Here is a 14,736-nt window from a genome sequence, read left to right as displayed (position 1 = left end):
ATTGAATTAAATTGAATTGCGCGTCCATCTTTGAATAGATTCCAAGCTATTGTGATACCTTCTTGTATTTTACACAAAAAAAGAGGAAAGAGAAATTAATGTGAGATGTTGTGCCAGTGCCCCAGAAAGAACAATGCCTTCGCTCTATTTTTAGTTCCAGATTAAGTGTTTCACTGAGGGTAGGATGAAGACTATTGATTGCCAGGTGATATGCAGCATAATTTGACACACAGTGGTTTCACAGATCTTCTCACTGGCTAAGCAAATGACAAAGAAGGTAAGTTAGACTAGACAGAAGCCTAGTGAGGCTGGAATAGACTGACCCAGTGATTACAGCCCTGCTTCTCTTCACTGATGAATAACTTGCTGCCTGACATGCTCAGAAAACCTCATCTAAGATTGCAGGAGCAGAAGTGCTTAAGGAAACACCCTGCAGCATAGAAATAGAGTGGAATAAAGGATTTGTACAGAGGTACTGGACTATTGCAGCATGTTGCTGGCTGTCTGCAATGTCATCTTTTAAAGTAAGCTTCAGTTACTGTATATGGTAGCAGCTCATGACCTACAAGTAAATATGAGGAGCTTTATAAGTGAAAGAGACTTTGACTATCTTTAAACGACGACTCAAGACGCATCTGTTTCTCCAGTACTTGGACTAATGGCACTTAACTATTAACCTAGTTAACCCAGTGTAAGTATGTATCCAATAATGTAAACATTAAAGCACTTTTTGTAAGTCGCTCTGGATAAGAGCGTCTGCCAAATGCCTAAATGTAAATGTAAATGTAAAATATTATTATGATTTTGATTATTATTTATTCATTGCTTCATCTTCTATACTGCTTATCCTGTGTACAGTGTTATAATGAGCCTATCCCAGGAGACGTTGGGCTCAAAGTAGGGTACACCCTGGATAGGGTGCCAATCCATCACAAGGCACAAGCACACAAACACACACAGACACACACAGGAGTGCGAGGTGTTTATTATGCACTTTATTATTGAGGCTCAAGTGCTAACCATTTACTAACCACATTATTACTTACTTACTTATTACAACAACTATTACTACTTCTACTACTGCTAATAATAATAATAGTAGAAGTAGTAGTAATCGCTCATACCATCCCGTAAATGTGAAGCCGGTATTGGATTGAAAAAGCAAGCAGCTATGGTATAGGCTCTGAGATGAAGCCTAAGCTTCTATGTTATAAACCTCTTTAGTGTTATTACAGTATGGATTAACACTAAATGACAGGTTGTACTATTGTCACAAGAAAAAATGATCCCAATACTTCTAGTCAACAAAAGCCAAACACATCTACCATATAACAAAGGTTTGAGTGCAAAATGACAGATTTGTAGTCTTAAGGGAAAAAAAACAATCTGATCTAAAACACAGACGTTTAGAAGCACAGATGCCAAGACGTTATATCAAAATAGTTTTGGTTATACGAGTGCGAACTTTGTATTATTTAGCAAAATGCTATAACTCCCACAGTTTTGTTACAATGAATGAATCAGCCTGTAGGTGTGTTTATGGTCAAATTAATATGCATTTTGTATTAATAAAATGTTTTTGGTGTTTGAATTTATAATTAAAGCAAATTCATGCGTCGTGTTCATGTTGTGAGTCACTGGCAGCAAATCAGAGAAAAGAGAAATGATTTAGAATTTTTGTTGTACACAAAACTTAGGGTTAGCTAACCCTAACCCTAACTAACCCTTTCATTTACAAAGATTGTTGAGGATCATGAGAAAAATTTAAAACAGCACCAAAGGATTAGTTTACAATATGCTGTCCTCTACCAGTATTATTATTATTATTTTTAATACACTAGAAGAAGAATTTAAAGGTTTGATACTTCTTAAAATGCACTGCCTAACTGACGTTAATGGATGAGATAAGAAAAAATTTTATCTTAAGGAGGACCAAACATCTTTTAGATTTGGTGCATGTCGTTGTAACTGCATACCCAGAAATGTGAATAAAGGTCAAATGGAGTGTTATTGAGCACTCCAAAAATGTCGGTAATCAGGTATTGATAGGACCTGATTACCGAAATTTTTCATGAAAAGTTTTAGCAATTTTTAAGCATTCATGCTACTTAAACCCAGACTAAGAAATGTAAAAAGACTGTGGTGAGTAGCTGCTCTGTTTCAGGATTATTAGGCTTGTTGTGCTATTTGATTGTTTGATTTTCAATGTGGAGTCTCAAATTGCTGACAGAGCCTGATTATCTTTGCCTCAGATAAGGCCTTTATCTCACTTTCACATAAAATGTTGGGAAGGAATAATTAGCAACAGACCAATTTTTGTTCTTTTTCTTGTGTCTTGATTTTATATTGTGTTTTTCAAAAAATAGTACCTGTTGCATACCTTGTGTGTACAACCCTTTTAAAAAATGGACTGGATGAATATCAAAGACTATATCAAAGAATATCAAAGATTTTGAATACCAATATATTTTGCCTATAGTTTATAATAATCATGAGTCACATAGTTCTGTTTTTGTTTTTTTTATTTTTGTCTGTGCACAGTTTAGCTCTGCACCCAGAGCGTGTGCTAGTGGCCACGGGACAAGTCGGAAAGGAGCCATATATCTGTGTGTGGGACTCCTACACGGTCCAGACTGTGTCCATTCTGAAGGACATGCACACACACGGCATTGCCTGTCTCGCCTTCGACCTCGACGGACAGGTAAGCACCGTCTGCTGTGGAACATGTCGTCATATAGCCGTCTTTACTCATACAGTAATGAGACTCCCATTCGAGCTATTAGAATGTACACAGTGACAGCATGCTCCACAGTTATACACTCAATATCAGTGGGATACATCTGTCAGGCTAATCACACAGAGTCTCAAGTGTCACATCTGTGAGCACTTGACTGGTGTGACTCTGACAGAATGACTGACAGCGAGAGCATGAAAAGGGTGCGAGCGAAAGAGAGGGAGCGAGGGCGTGATGAAGTTTAAAGATTTATGAGTCAGTGTCCTTCATTCTCAGACAGTCTGGTTCACACAGCAGAGCAATGCTAATTCCTGAGCGAAGGATTACAGTAACGAAAGAAACAAAAATAGCTAAATATCACGTCATACATATTCTGTATATAGAACAGACCTGCATGGGAACTGTCGCAGACTCGCCCGGTTGCTCTTTTACTTCATATAACTGACTGTATAACCATATCGATAAAGCCAAGCTGTGTTTTACAGTCACACCCATAACCAGAGTGTCTCAGATTACCATGATTTCCCTCATTAAATACAATGCACTTGCGCCTGGATCTCCATTTAATATAAGCAAGAGCAATAAATTGCCATCGTGGTATCGAATCCTGCCCTACTGCTGAACAAAAGAGAGTTATGAGCTGGATATATAATCGTGCTAAAGTGTTCTGCCTCACAAAGGTGGCAGAGTGGTGTCGGTGCTTAGACTACAGGGATCCATAAAAGTCTGTATTGTATCCTGTTGTAGTTGCCTTATGGTTCACAGGAGAAAAATCACATTTATAACATCAATATTTCACGGCAGGCTGAGGTTTTATAGACGAGAATCCTCCTCTAGCCCCAGGAGGCTGGTCGATGCCAGCAGAGCCGTGTTAGTGAGGTGGTGTGTGTGGAGAGCAGCAAGAGGAAATTATTCTCACCTTTTTTTCTTTTTTTTTTTTTTGCCTAGACAGATGGAAGGGAATCTATCTCAAGATGCTTACTTTGAAGCTTATAGTGCCTCTAGCCAAAGTCTTCTTTATAAATCTATCAAAAGATGAAATGGTTTATTGAAGGCACATTTCTTTTGTACCAATTTGACGCTCTCAGAGGACACAGTGATTGGCGTAATGGTTTACATAATGTCGGCCCTGTGTCTGAGTTTTAGGTGAATATATCAGATGGGAACAAAGATAAAGCACTGAAATCTTCTTCACGTCTGAATAAAAAGAGGTGTTGGGAACGCTCCATACTGTACATCTTGCGATGCAAAATAAAACAATACAAAAACCGAAGCAAATACTAGCCTGCTCAGCATTGACGGCCGGTCAATAAGGGGTGCTGCTACTGTATGTTGGCACAGAAATCGTTAATTGGATTTTTTCAAATCGTCCTTGGGGCGCAGCACTGTGCGCCCCGAACCCTCCCACTTTTGTTCTTAGCGAATCAATACTGGTTTAAGTTAAATATAAAAGGAAATTCTGTAATTTCTTTTCTAATATACCCTTCGCAAGGCGATTGGACGAAAAAAGAAAAAAAGTTAAAGACCTTGGACCAGATCGTCCTGATCTTCCAATTAAGCAGCAGTCAAGTGATCGCGGCCGAGCTTACACTCTTTTTCAGCACTCCTTATGGCTATTTTCAGGCGATTATTAAAAGTTTAATTTTAATTTTGTTTGCGTCCCCCAAAAAAATTTCACACCAGCTGCCACTGCTGCTCAGTCTATTTGGGAGCATGTGAGGTAGATTAGTTCTGTTATTGAATAGATAGGTCAGGAAATCAGGGGACGTCACTGATTTCCAGAACCGTGTTCAGCACGTGTGCATATGTTCTGTCACGTTTTCTACCACTGTCATTGTAAAAGAACAGTTATCAGGTTCAAAGCAAATATATGATATATTAGAAATCAGAATAGATGAATACTTTGACATTCCATATAGCATCAAATAAAGCTAAACATTTTTTGATGTATTTCTTAACTTAATCAGATTTTTAATGTTAGGAATAAAGTTTTGTCTTAAGCAATTATTTTTGCATAGAGGTTGATGCTATTTAGTCCAAAAATGATTTACAAAATTAATTAATTTATCTTCTATAATACTTATTCTGTACAGGGTCACAGGGGTTCTGGAGCTTATCCCAGGAGACTTAGGGCAGGAGGCAGGGTGCTGATCCATTGTAGTGCATACACACACAATTTGGGAAGGGCAATTAACCTAATCTGCATGTCTTCTGACTGATTCACAGCACATATGCAAATTACTTCTTTAATAAACTTGCTCAGAGAAATAATCTAAGAAGATTATTATAAGATCTTTATAATCCAAAATTTGTTCATCTTGTGCAAGTGAAATAACTAGTGATGTTACTTTTTTGATTAGTGATTTTTTACTTTTTTACACTGTAATCTGTTTAAAACTATACGAACAGTTTTTACATGCGTTTTCATAACCAAAGTGATAAATATTTGTCATGAAAAATAACCTCAAGAACATTTTGAAATAGTGTAGTTAAGAAACATATTCCTCATGTTTTTTTTGTGAATTTATAAACTTTTATTACTTTTATGAGACTTAGGATAGCAGGGAGTTCTCGAGACTGCATTCCAAAGAATTCATGCCTGCACTTTAGTGTGACTCTGTAAAGTATTATACACTTCTGTTTCTGTATAAAAGCAGGGAAAAGCTAGAGGTGCATGACACATGTATAGAATGAATCGGAAGAAACATGCAGCGTACTGATGTGTATGATCTGAGAAAGTGTATTAACAGTGTACACAATGGCTGAGGGAAGGTCCAGCAGCGAGCGTTTAGGAAGATTTGTGCTGAGCATGTGGGAGAGACTCTGGCTCATCTGCCAACTAAAGATGTAAAAACAAACAGTGAGACTGTTCTTTTCTTTTTTTCTGGACATAGTAAACAGGAGTGCAGCAGAAAAGACAGATGTTTTTCCAACAAGGCTAAGCATAATAACATTAAAAAAGTCACTGGCCTTTTATTGCATCCTAACAGCTTTACAGGCAGAGTGGTATACAGTGGGGTAAAAAAGTATTTAGTCAGCCATGAATTGTGCAAGTTCTCCCACTAAAAAAGATGAAAGTGGCCCGTAATTTTGATCATAGCTATACCTCAACTATAAGAGACAAAATAAGAAAAAAAAATCCAGAAAATCACATTGTAGGATTTTTAAAGAATTTATTTGCAAATTATGGTGGAAAATAAGTATTTGGTCAATAACAGAATTTATCTCAATACTTTGTTATATACCCTTTGTTGGCAATGACAGAGGTCAAAGGTTTTCACACACTGTTGCTGGTATTTTGGCCCATTCCTGTTGATGTTTTGAGGCTGTCGCTGGGCAACACGTACTTTTAACTCCCTCCAAAGATTTTCTATGGGGTTGAGATCTGGAGACTGGCTAGGCCACTCCAGGACCTTAAAATTCTTCTTATGAAGCCACTCCTTCGTTGCCCGGACGGTGTGTTTGGGATCATTGTCATGCTAAAAGACCCAGCCACGTTTCATCTTCAATGCCCTCGCTGATGGAAGGAGGCTTTAACTCAAAATCTCACAATACATGGCCTCATTTATTCTTTCCTTTACACGGATCAGTCGTCCTGGTCCCTTTGCAGAAAAACAGCCCCAAAGCATGATGTTTCCACCCCCATGCTTCACAGTAGGTATGGTGTTCTTTGGATGCAACTCAGCCTTCTTTCTCCTCCAAACACAAAGTTCTATTTTGGTTTCATCTGATCATATGATATTCTCCCAATCCTCTTCTGGATCATCCAAATGCTTTCTAACAAACCTCAGAGAGGCCTGTACATGTACTAGCTTAAGCAGGGGGACACGTCTGGCACTGCAGGATTTGAGTCCCTGGCGGCGCAGTGTGTTAAAGATGGTAGCCTTTGTTACTTTGGTCCCAGCTCTCTGCAGGTCATTCACTAGGTCCCCCCCGTGTGGTTCTGGGATTTTTGCTCACGGTTCTTGTGATCTTTTTGACCCCACAGGGTGAGATCATGCATTGAGCCCCAGATCGAGGGAGATTATCAGTGCTCTTGTATGTCTTCCATTTTCTAATAATTGCTCCCACAGTTGATTTCTTCACACCAAGCTGCTTACCTATTGCAGATTCAGTCTTCTTGGCCTGGTGCAGGTCTATAATTTTGTTTCTGGTGTCCTTTGACTGCTCTTTGGTCTTGGCCATAGTGGAGTTTGGACTGTTTGAGGTTGTGGACAGATGACTTTTATATCGATAACAGATGCCATTAATTCAGGTAACGAGTGAAGGACAGATGAGTCTCTTAAAGAAGAAGTTACAGGTCTGTGAGAGCCAGAAATCTTGCTTTGTAGGTGACCAAATACTTATTTTCCACCATAATTTGCAAATAAATTCTTTAAAAATCCTCTGTGTAAAAATGTGGCTTCTTCTTAAAGAAAAAATCTTCTTATTTTGTCTCTCATGGTTGAGGTATACCTAAGATGAAAATTACAGGCCTCTCTCATCCTTTTAAGTGTGAGAACTTGCACAATTGGTGGCTGACTAAATACTTTTTTGCCCCACTATACTTTGGAGTCTGATGATTGAATCTAAACAAACTGTCTGTCACTTTTTATAGGAAAAGCACAGACTAAAATTATATAACCTTTATATTGTAGTCCCACAGTGCAATTAATTAAAACAAAATCTGTAAAGTTTTGATTTTAAAATCTTTTAAAACGATCTTTTATGAATTATAGGCTTAAATTAAGCAGAATTTTCTAAATTCATCGCAAGGATTAAGCAGGTTGCTAACTGTAAAGATGTGAGTGCGACCTGTACTGTAGTGCGTGATAACATAACCTAGCGGCACAAGCTCTATAGCACTAGAAAATTTATTTGGACTGGAATGTGGAATGTAGAGTACATGCTTGATTCTACACCACAGGCTTCCACATGAAACAATATTTATTTTGACTCATAAGACAACCATTCAATATTTGAAGATACAGAAATACTGAATGATACAACAGGATGCGATTCGATTTAGTAGCTTCTGAGTGGTACAGTACGTGGCAATCGGAGGCCTATTTAAATTTAATCTTTATTTGTGTCTCACACACAAGCATACATAGTATGATATTCAGTAAAATGATTATAAGGCTGTCCGTGACTTAAAAAGACAGATTTATCTGCAATTAAATAAATGTCACTTATGACATCATAAGCCATTTTGCATCTTTTACAGTATATGGGTCCGGTTTAATGGAGATCATATAAATTTTCTAGGAGGAATATATCAAAATTCATTGGGTGTAGTTTGTGAACAGCCAAAAATAACTGACTTCCTGTTGAGTTAAGCCTATGCCATGCATAGGGAAAAATTTGTGACTTTTTGAGCATGTTAAGATCTCGAAAAGGTACCAGATGATTGAAAAAAAAATTATTAGAAGAACAATAGGGCCCCCACATATATATAATTTTTCAATAAAAGCTCTATGGCACTAAATTATTAAAAAAAATAGCTGAGAAATACAATCTACAATATTTACTAATGTTAACAAAATAAAATAGAATTGAAATACGTTATAAATATACAGGATTTATGGACTCTACAGAAATAAATAATTTATGCGAAAATTGAGTGTTACTGGAGACTTATTTGCAGTAGAATAGAATTAATTTGGCAACTTTTTACCTTTTGCCAATTGTCAAATTAATAAGTGAAAGAGTCTCTCAGAGCAGGGAAGTAGTCAAACGGACTACAGTCCTAACGGCTCACAGAACATACAGTGCATTTGTTCAGGACCTGGCGCCCTTGATGCAGTCATACAGCTGATGTAGTTGTTTGTGTAAGACACATTATACTACATTTATTCATATTGATCACTTGTCTTGTCTTTTGTAGTGTCTCGTGTCTGTTGGTCTTGACTCCAAAAACACAATCTGTATATGGGACTGGAGGAAAGGAAAGGTGCTGGCAGCTGCTCCCGGTCATACAGACAGAGTAAGGACACACACACACACACGCACGAACGTATGCACGCACGTACACACACACACACGCACACATGCGCACACACACACACACACACACACTCACACACACACACACACAAGACATTTAAAATGTACAGAGTAATGTTTCTTCCTCTCATTACATTAATCCCATCAATGATTTCTCATAAGTAACAGTCTCAGAGCAGACAGCTATAAATAAGTCTACACTGATTAAGTGTTTGGGTCCAAGATGCACTTAGGAAATCGCTTCCTAATGGCATATTTTAAATGAACAGGGCCGCTTATTGTATTTCTTGTCAGTAATGTTCGCCATTTCCTATACAGTACATGTACAGTATACACAGAAGCACAGAATGTTTCCTGTTTATTTCACATTAATCTACATGGTTTCCTTCATTCTGCTGGAAGCAAAAACTTCCATACTGGAATGTGTAAAGTAAACAATATTACTTTTCATTCTGTAATGTTTACTTACTCTCCTGTTTATTGACTTATTTAAGATATTTGACATATCATGGGACCTGTATCAGCAAAGCAAGCTGGTGAGCTGTGGAGTCAAGCATATTAAGGTAACAATTTTGTGTTCTAACATATAGTTAGTATTTGCTTCATTAGAAACAAATGTACTACTTCATTATCATGCAGTTTGATTGACAGAAGGCTGATGTTTGATATATGCATATGATGTTATTTATTATATATATTTTTTAAATAAGTGATATATTTTTAGGTTTGCGCATGTTTTCCCCACATGGAGGTAACTTAAGGTGACTTTTGGAATTTACGAGATGAAAATTTTGCTTCCATTTCTAGTTGGTAAAACTCGGAAATGGAAAGTCTCATAGATGAAAAACAAGTCGCTTGGTCTATTTATTGTGCCTTGAAAAGCTTACTAACAGATCTGGTCAAACTCGTCTCTATCAGAAATTTCTCTGTTTATTAACAGCAAAAGACAGATTTTATATGGTTGTCCAAACGCCTGGTGTCATGTACATCTTTTACTTCAAAGAACATCAACCATTTTAACATTTCCTGCTGAAATCCTGAAGAACAAAAAGTGGAAGTTGTGTAGATGCCCATCCGGAGATGAACTAGGAAGTGTTATCTCAAGGGAGGGAGAGAGAATGAGAAAGAGATCATGGGAGAGTTACCACATTAATATTAGATCCAAGAGGAGGCAGGCAGGATTTATCGGAAAAGAGGAAAATGCTAACCTAACCTCAAAGTCAGAGGAAAATACTTCTTTTTCTTTTGTTACAGTATATTTCTGGCAGATTAAACACTTAATTCTGACTTAGCAGTCAGATTTACTTTGCGTATGTCATAAAAGTGTCCTAATTGTGCATGCCAGCGCAGATCTTATTAACTAAATGTAAATGGTTAAGTTAGTGGTTATCTGTAATCAGTACGATTATCAACGACATTTTGTCCATGTAAACGTAGCTAGTGACAAGGATTTTAGGTGTTCCAAAAATATTACTTAATTTAAAAACAGTATGTTCATTTCCCACAGTTGTTACACATCATGTAGCTGGTGTTTATTTTGAAAGCCCGCACCCAGTGTGTTAAAGCATAAAGCCGGAGTTGTGCTTGTGGGTGGATAGACAGGGCTGGAGTCCAGCTCAGCATGGTGATTTTCCTGGTATAACACAGCCTAATAATTAGCTGGTGTGTTGAAGCAGGTGTTTAAAGCACAAAGTAGGATGTACTAACAGGTTCTGTTTTAGATCTGTTGTATATTGAGTTATTAGGATGTGGCTGTTCAGATCAAGGTCTGGTTTTAAACAGAGTAATGCTGGTGAATAATAGCGATCAAACTTTTAAAGCAGTTGCTGATTCAGCTTACTCTGGTGTGTTGAGGTAAGGATTTGTGCTGAATACGTTTTAGCTTTTTTAAAGCTGCTGAATGAGTTTAGAATTTCATTCTCTTAAGTAGAATAATACTCTGGCAGGTTTCTGGCACTGGCTGTGCTGCACTGCATTAATCTCGTGGATGTGAGGTTCAAGTAATACACAGTCAGTGAGAATTTAGTCCTTTGATCCAAACAGCCCTTCTGCTATTATTCTCCAAGCCATTTCTATGATATGCGGTACGTATCAAAATATAAAGATATACATTATATATATTATATGTTTTATATATTTCTCATATATAGAAATATTAAACAATGAAACTGTCAATTTGTAACTCATTTTATATATATATATATATATATATATATATATATATATAAAGAACATCGGTGAAGAAAAAGAAAGTTGGTGATACACTACCATTTAAAAAGTTTGGACACACCCTCTAATTTTATGGTCTATTCCGATGTTTATTTCTTTCTACATTGTAAAACAATACTAAGGGCTTCCACAATATGCAATAATCTTTTTTAAACAGTTGATATTGAGATGTGTCTGCTGCTTATACTCTATAAAGCCTTCATAACACGTCCAATATGAGGTGTTGTTAACTGGTGATTTTTCTAAATAAACTTCTCCTCTGCATCAGAGGTAGGTTTGGGTCCTGCGTTCCTGGGATGGCCTTCATAAAAGGCAGTTTCATCATGGTGCTTAATGTTTTTCTTGCAAATGCACTTGACAATACAGATAATCCTTGAAATGCAAGCATAATTTGTTCTGGAAGCATGCTTTTTAATATCAAAACACTCGTATATCAAAGCAAAGGTTCTCTATAAGAGAAACTTCAGTGATTCGTTCCACAACCCAAAAATATTCATATAAAAATAATTTATGCAAAAGACGTGCACGCACGCGCACACACACACATGTGCTCCTCTAAACAGGTTCATCCCCCACACTCCTAGAGCTTTTATACCTTTCTTTCTTCACAAGGGTCGTTGTTGCATATCAGTTACTAAAGAACATTTACTACACTCGGACACAAAATTAAAAAAATGCTTAACGTGCCCGCACACACGTGGTCACAATGTTATAGTACAGTACACACGCACATGGATGTTGACTATACGAGTGACACGTGCACTGAGCATGGGAGAAAATTACCCGCAATCCTGCAGCATGAGAGAGAGAGAGAGAGAGAAGAACCATTGGCTCAGTCGTGATCACATGATGCACGGCAGACATATACGTACTACAGTACTCGTATATATTGACCGTGCTCATTTATTAAGTGAAAATTGATTTAAAAATTTTGCTCGTCTGGGTGATGCTCTCGCAGCAAGAGGTCTAGAGAGCTGATTGACTGAGCTCTCTCAGTGGGGTGGGATGAGAGGTTCCTTGTGCTCCCACATTAATCACGGCTCTACAGCCAATCTGGGGCATCTGTGAGCTCACACAAGTTCCACACAAGAAGTAACAAGGAGTGTGTTACTCCGCCCTCAATAGTGCGTGAGCGAGCAGTTCGAAAAAACGATGCGTTTGGAGGTACACATGATAGTCTTCGGCAACTGATAGCAACTCACTGTTGTTGTCTTCGTCGGTTTGTTACTTAATTACCTAATGCCATATGTGTTATTTCATAGTTTTAAAAAAATCCAGTATTGTTCTAATGTAATAAATAAATCCAAAGTTGTGTACAAACTTTTGACTGGTACTGTATACCAGAAACATTTATTGTGATATCCGAAGAAGTGAATACTCTTATTTTAAACAAAAGCTTGTCTTCCAGGTAATCCATATACTCAAGCATCTCTCTCTCTCTCTCTCTCGCTCACACACACACACATACACACAAACACAAACACACACCTGTCCCATGACAGCGCAGTGTAACAGTCGCTCCTGAGCTTTCCTTCCCTCCTTTACCATGTGACATCTGCTCCCAGACCCAGTGTCAGTCAGTGATTACAGCTCTCAGTGCATGCAGGGGATTTACCCTGAAGTAATCCCCTTCCTCTCTCCATTTTTTCTCTCTGCGAGGCAGCCCCAGGGAAGCATGGTGACTTTAGGATACAGAATTTTCTGCCATCTTACAAATGCTGCCAGAGCCACTGAAGCCAGGGCTACATTTATTCAGTGGTAAAAAAGGCCCTTGGTTTTGCTTGGGGTAATGTTCAGTAGAGACGTGGTGTGTTTGGCGGTGTAAAGTGTGCTTGCGCGCATGTGTGTGTGTATGTGTTTAGGTTTGCTTTCGACTCTTAGCTTAGTAGTGTGCTAAGCTTCACTAAGCTGCTCGAGGAAAGCATGCACTTCAACATCATGATATACAACCTCCTTAAGCTCAATCGCATCTTCACTTGGGCTCTTTGTGTGATCTCATATACTGTATACGATCATTGGTACAGTAGATTAGTACGTATTTTCTCTTGCTCTACATATAATTTTAATAACCCCAGGAGTAGTTATGTTTCAGCTTTTCTTGTGTACTCTAATGTTAACTGACATTTAGATAACACTAGGAGGCATTGCTCCTGGAATCATTAATTGGACTGTTAAACCTAACAACATTTACAGCTCTTTCTTTTAAATTCGCCTTAGAGTTTGACAAATTATAAAGACCGACACGTTTTATGTATTCATTCACTAATCTTAAGTAACTGTCCGGATAAGATGGCACTCCATCATAGAGCACCATGCAGTCTCATGTTAACATGGTTATTCACACATAGGGGTCAGGTTTATTTAGCCAGTCTCCCTTTGAGCATGTTTTTGAGCATGAAAGGAAACTGGAGAGCATGTAGGAAACTCACGCAAACATGGGAAGAACCGGTACAACTCCAAATGAAGCAGACGGTAAGCCGAGCTCAGGATTAAACCGCGGGCCCTGGAGCTATCAGGTGGCAGTGCTGCCTGCTGCTCTCCAGAACTCACATGTTAAAATGTCTTCCTGTGATTCCCCGATTTACCAGCCTATGTGACTGTGCAAAGACTACAACGTGAAGTAGATGCACGTCCTGTATGCCTAACTGTGCGGAAGCTAAGGAGACGTGATGGTCGTAATGTGGTGGTGTTTGTGAAGAGGGCTGGCAGATGAATAGCCCTGACTCATTGTGATTACATTAAAAGCTTTTTCAAAGAGCACACTTGAAAACCTAAGCTCTGTGGTTTGGTGGTGCTTGTTGCTGCGTTCGCATAACGCAGTTAGTTTCTGACAGATTTATCATAAAGCCCTTATCTTCCTCATCTTCACCTTCTGTGCTTTGGAGCTGTTTAGCCTTGAATTGTGTGGCTTTGCCTCTCTGCATCCAGGGGGCTCACTGAATAAGGCAGCACTACTCAGTGTGGGGGGAAGGCAAGACATAGCCATGCTCTATCTGCATCAGTCTTAATAACGTTCTGACGTAAACTGAACTCATCTAACTAGACTAACCTGAACTCATCTTGACATTGAAAACAGTCCCGTGGTTATGTGTCTGTGTGTTTGTGTGTGTCTTCATAAGCGCATATTATTGAATAAAAGATAAAATGCATAGTTTGAAACTGTGTACACTTTGAAATTATGGAAACAAAATGACAAATAGCTAATTGATATCTAGTGAAGAATATATCTTCCTGTCCTTGCTCAGTTTTATACACACTGCTTCTATATATGTCAGGATGAGGTCACACACAAAGAGGTGACCTTGTGGCTCTCTCTGACAGGTGTGCATGTCACCAAAGTATGAAACCTGGAGCTCTATAGTTGTCCCCCCCCACACACAAACCTTTTTTTTTTTTTACACATGTACACACACACACACATGTACATCATCATATTTTTGTGAGGTTGATGTGTGTGAAATAATGCAACAGGTTGTTAGATAATGGCTGTGCTGTATAAACACAGCACATTTTTTGCTACATGTGCATGTGTAGTATTTGCTCTTAAGTACACAAAAAAATAAATAACTAGCTAAGATGTCTTAGACTTCTTTTTTTGTGGATAAAGGCCACCTAACCATGGTTCACTGGCATCCCAAAGACTTGTATATGTTAACAATTACTTCGTTTCTCATCTCACTCACTGTCTATACCGCTTTATCCTGTATTCAAGGTCACAGGGACCTGGGGCCTCATGTATCAACGCTGCGTACACACAAAAACTTTGCTTACGCCAGTTTTCACGCTCA

At 38.3% G+C, this 14,736-nt stretch overlaps 1 protein-coding gene across 2 annotated transcripts in view; it reads left to right on the top strand.

Moving 5' to 3' along the window:
- eml5 (EMAP like 5) overlaps positions 1–14,736 on the top strand; it is a 66,392-nt gene that overhangs the window by 16,850 nt on the left and 34,806 nt on the right. For both annotated transcript variants that reach the window (XM_053510158.1, XM_053510157.1), the window contains exons 2-4: positions 2,542–2,701; positions 8,601–8,699; positions 9,214–9,282. In XM_053510158.1, the coding sequence (XP_053366133.1) occupies positions 2,542–2,701; positions 8,601–8,699; positions 9,214–9,282 (328 nt within the window). The remainder of the gene's footprint in view (positions 1–2,541; positions 2,702–8,600; positions 8,700–9,213; positions 9,283–14,736) is intronic.

The sequence above is a fragment of the Clarias gariepinus genome, chromosome 13 (assembly GCF_024256425.1).
Source record: "Clarias gariepinus isolate MV-2021 ecotype Netherlands chromosome 13, CGAR_prim_01v2, whole genome shotgun sequence".
NCBI classification, from domain to species: domain Eukaryota; kingdom Metazoa; phylum Chordata; class Actinopteri; order Siluriformes; family Clariidae; genus Clarias; species Clarias gariepinus.
The sequence above is the reverse complement of the archived record's forward strand: the minus strand, read 5'-3'. Positions and strand labels throughout refer to the sequence as shown.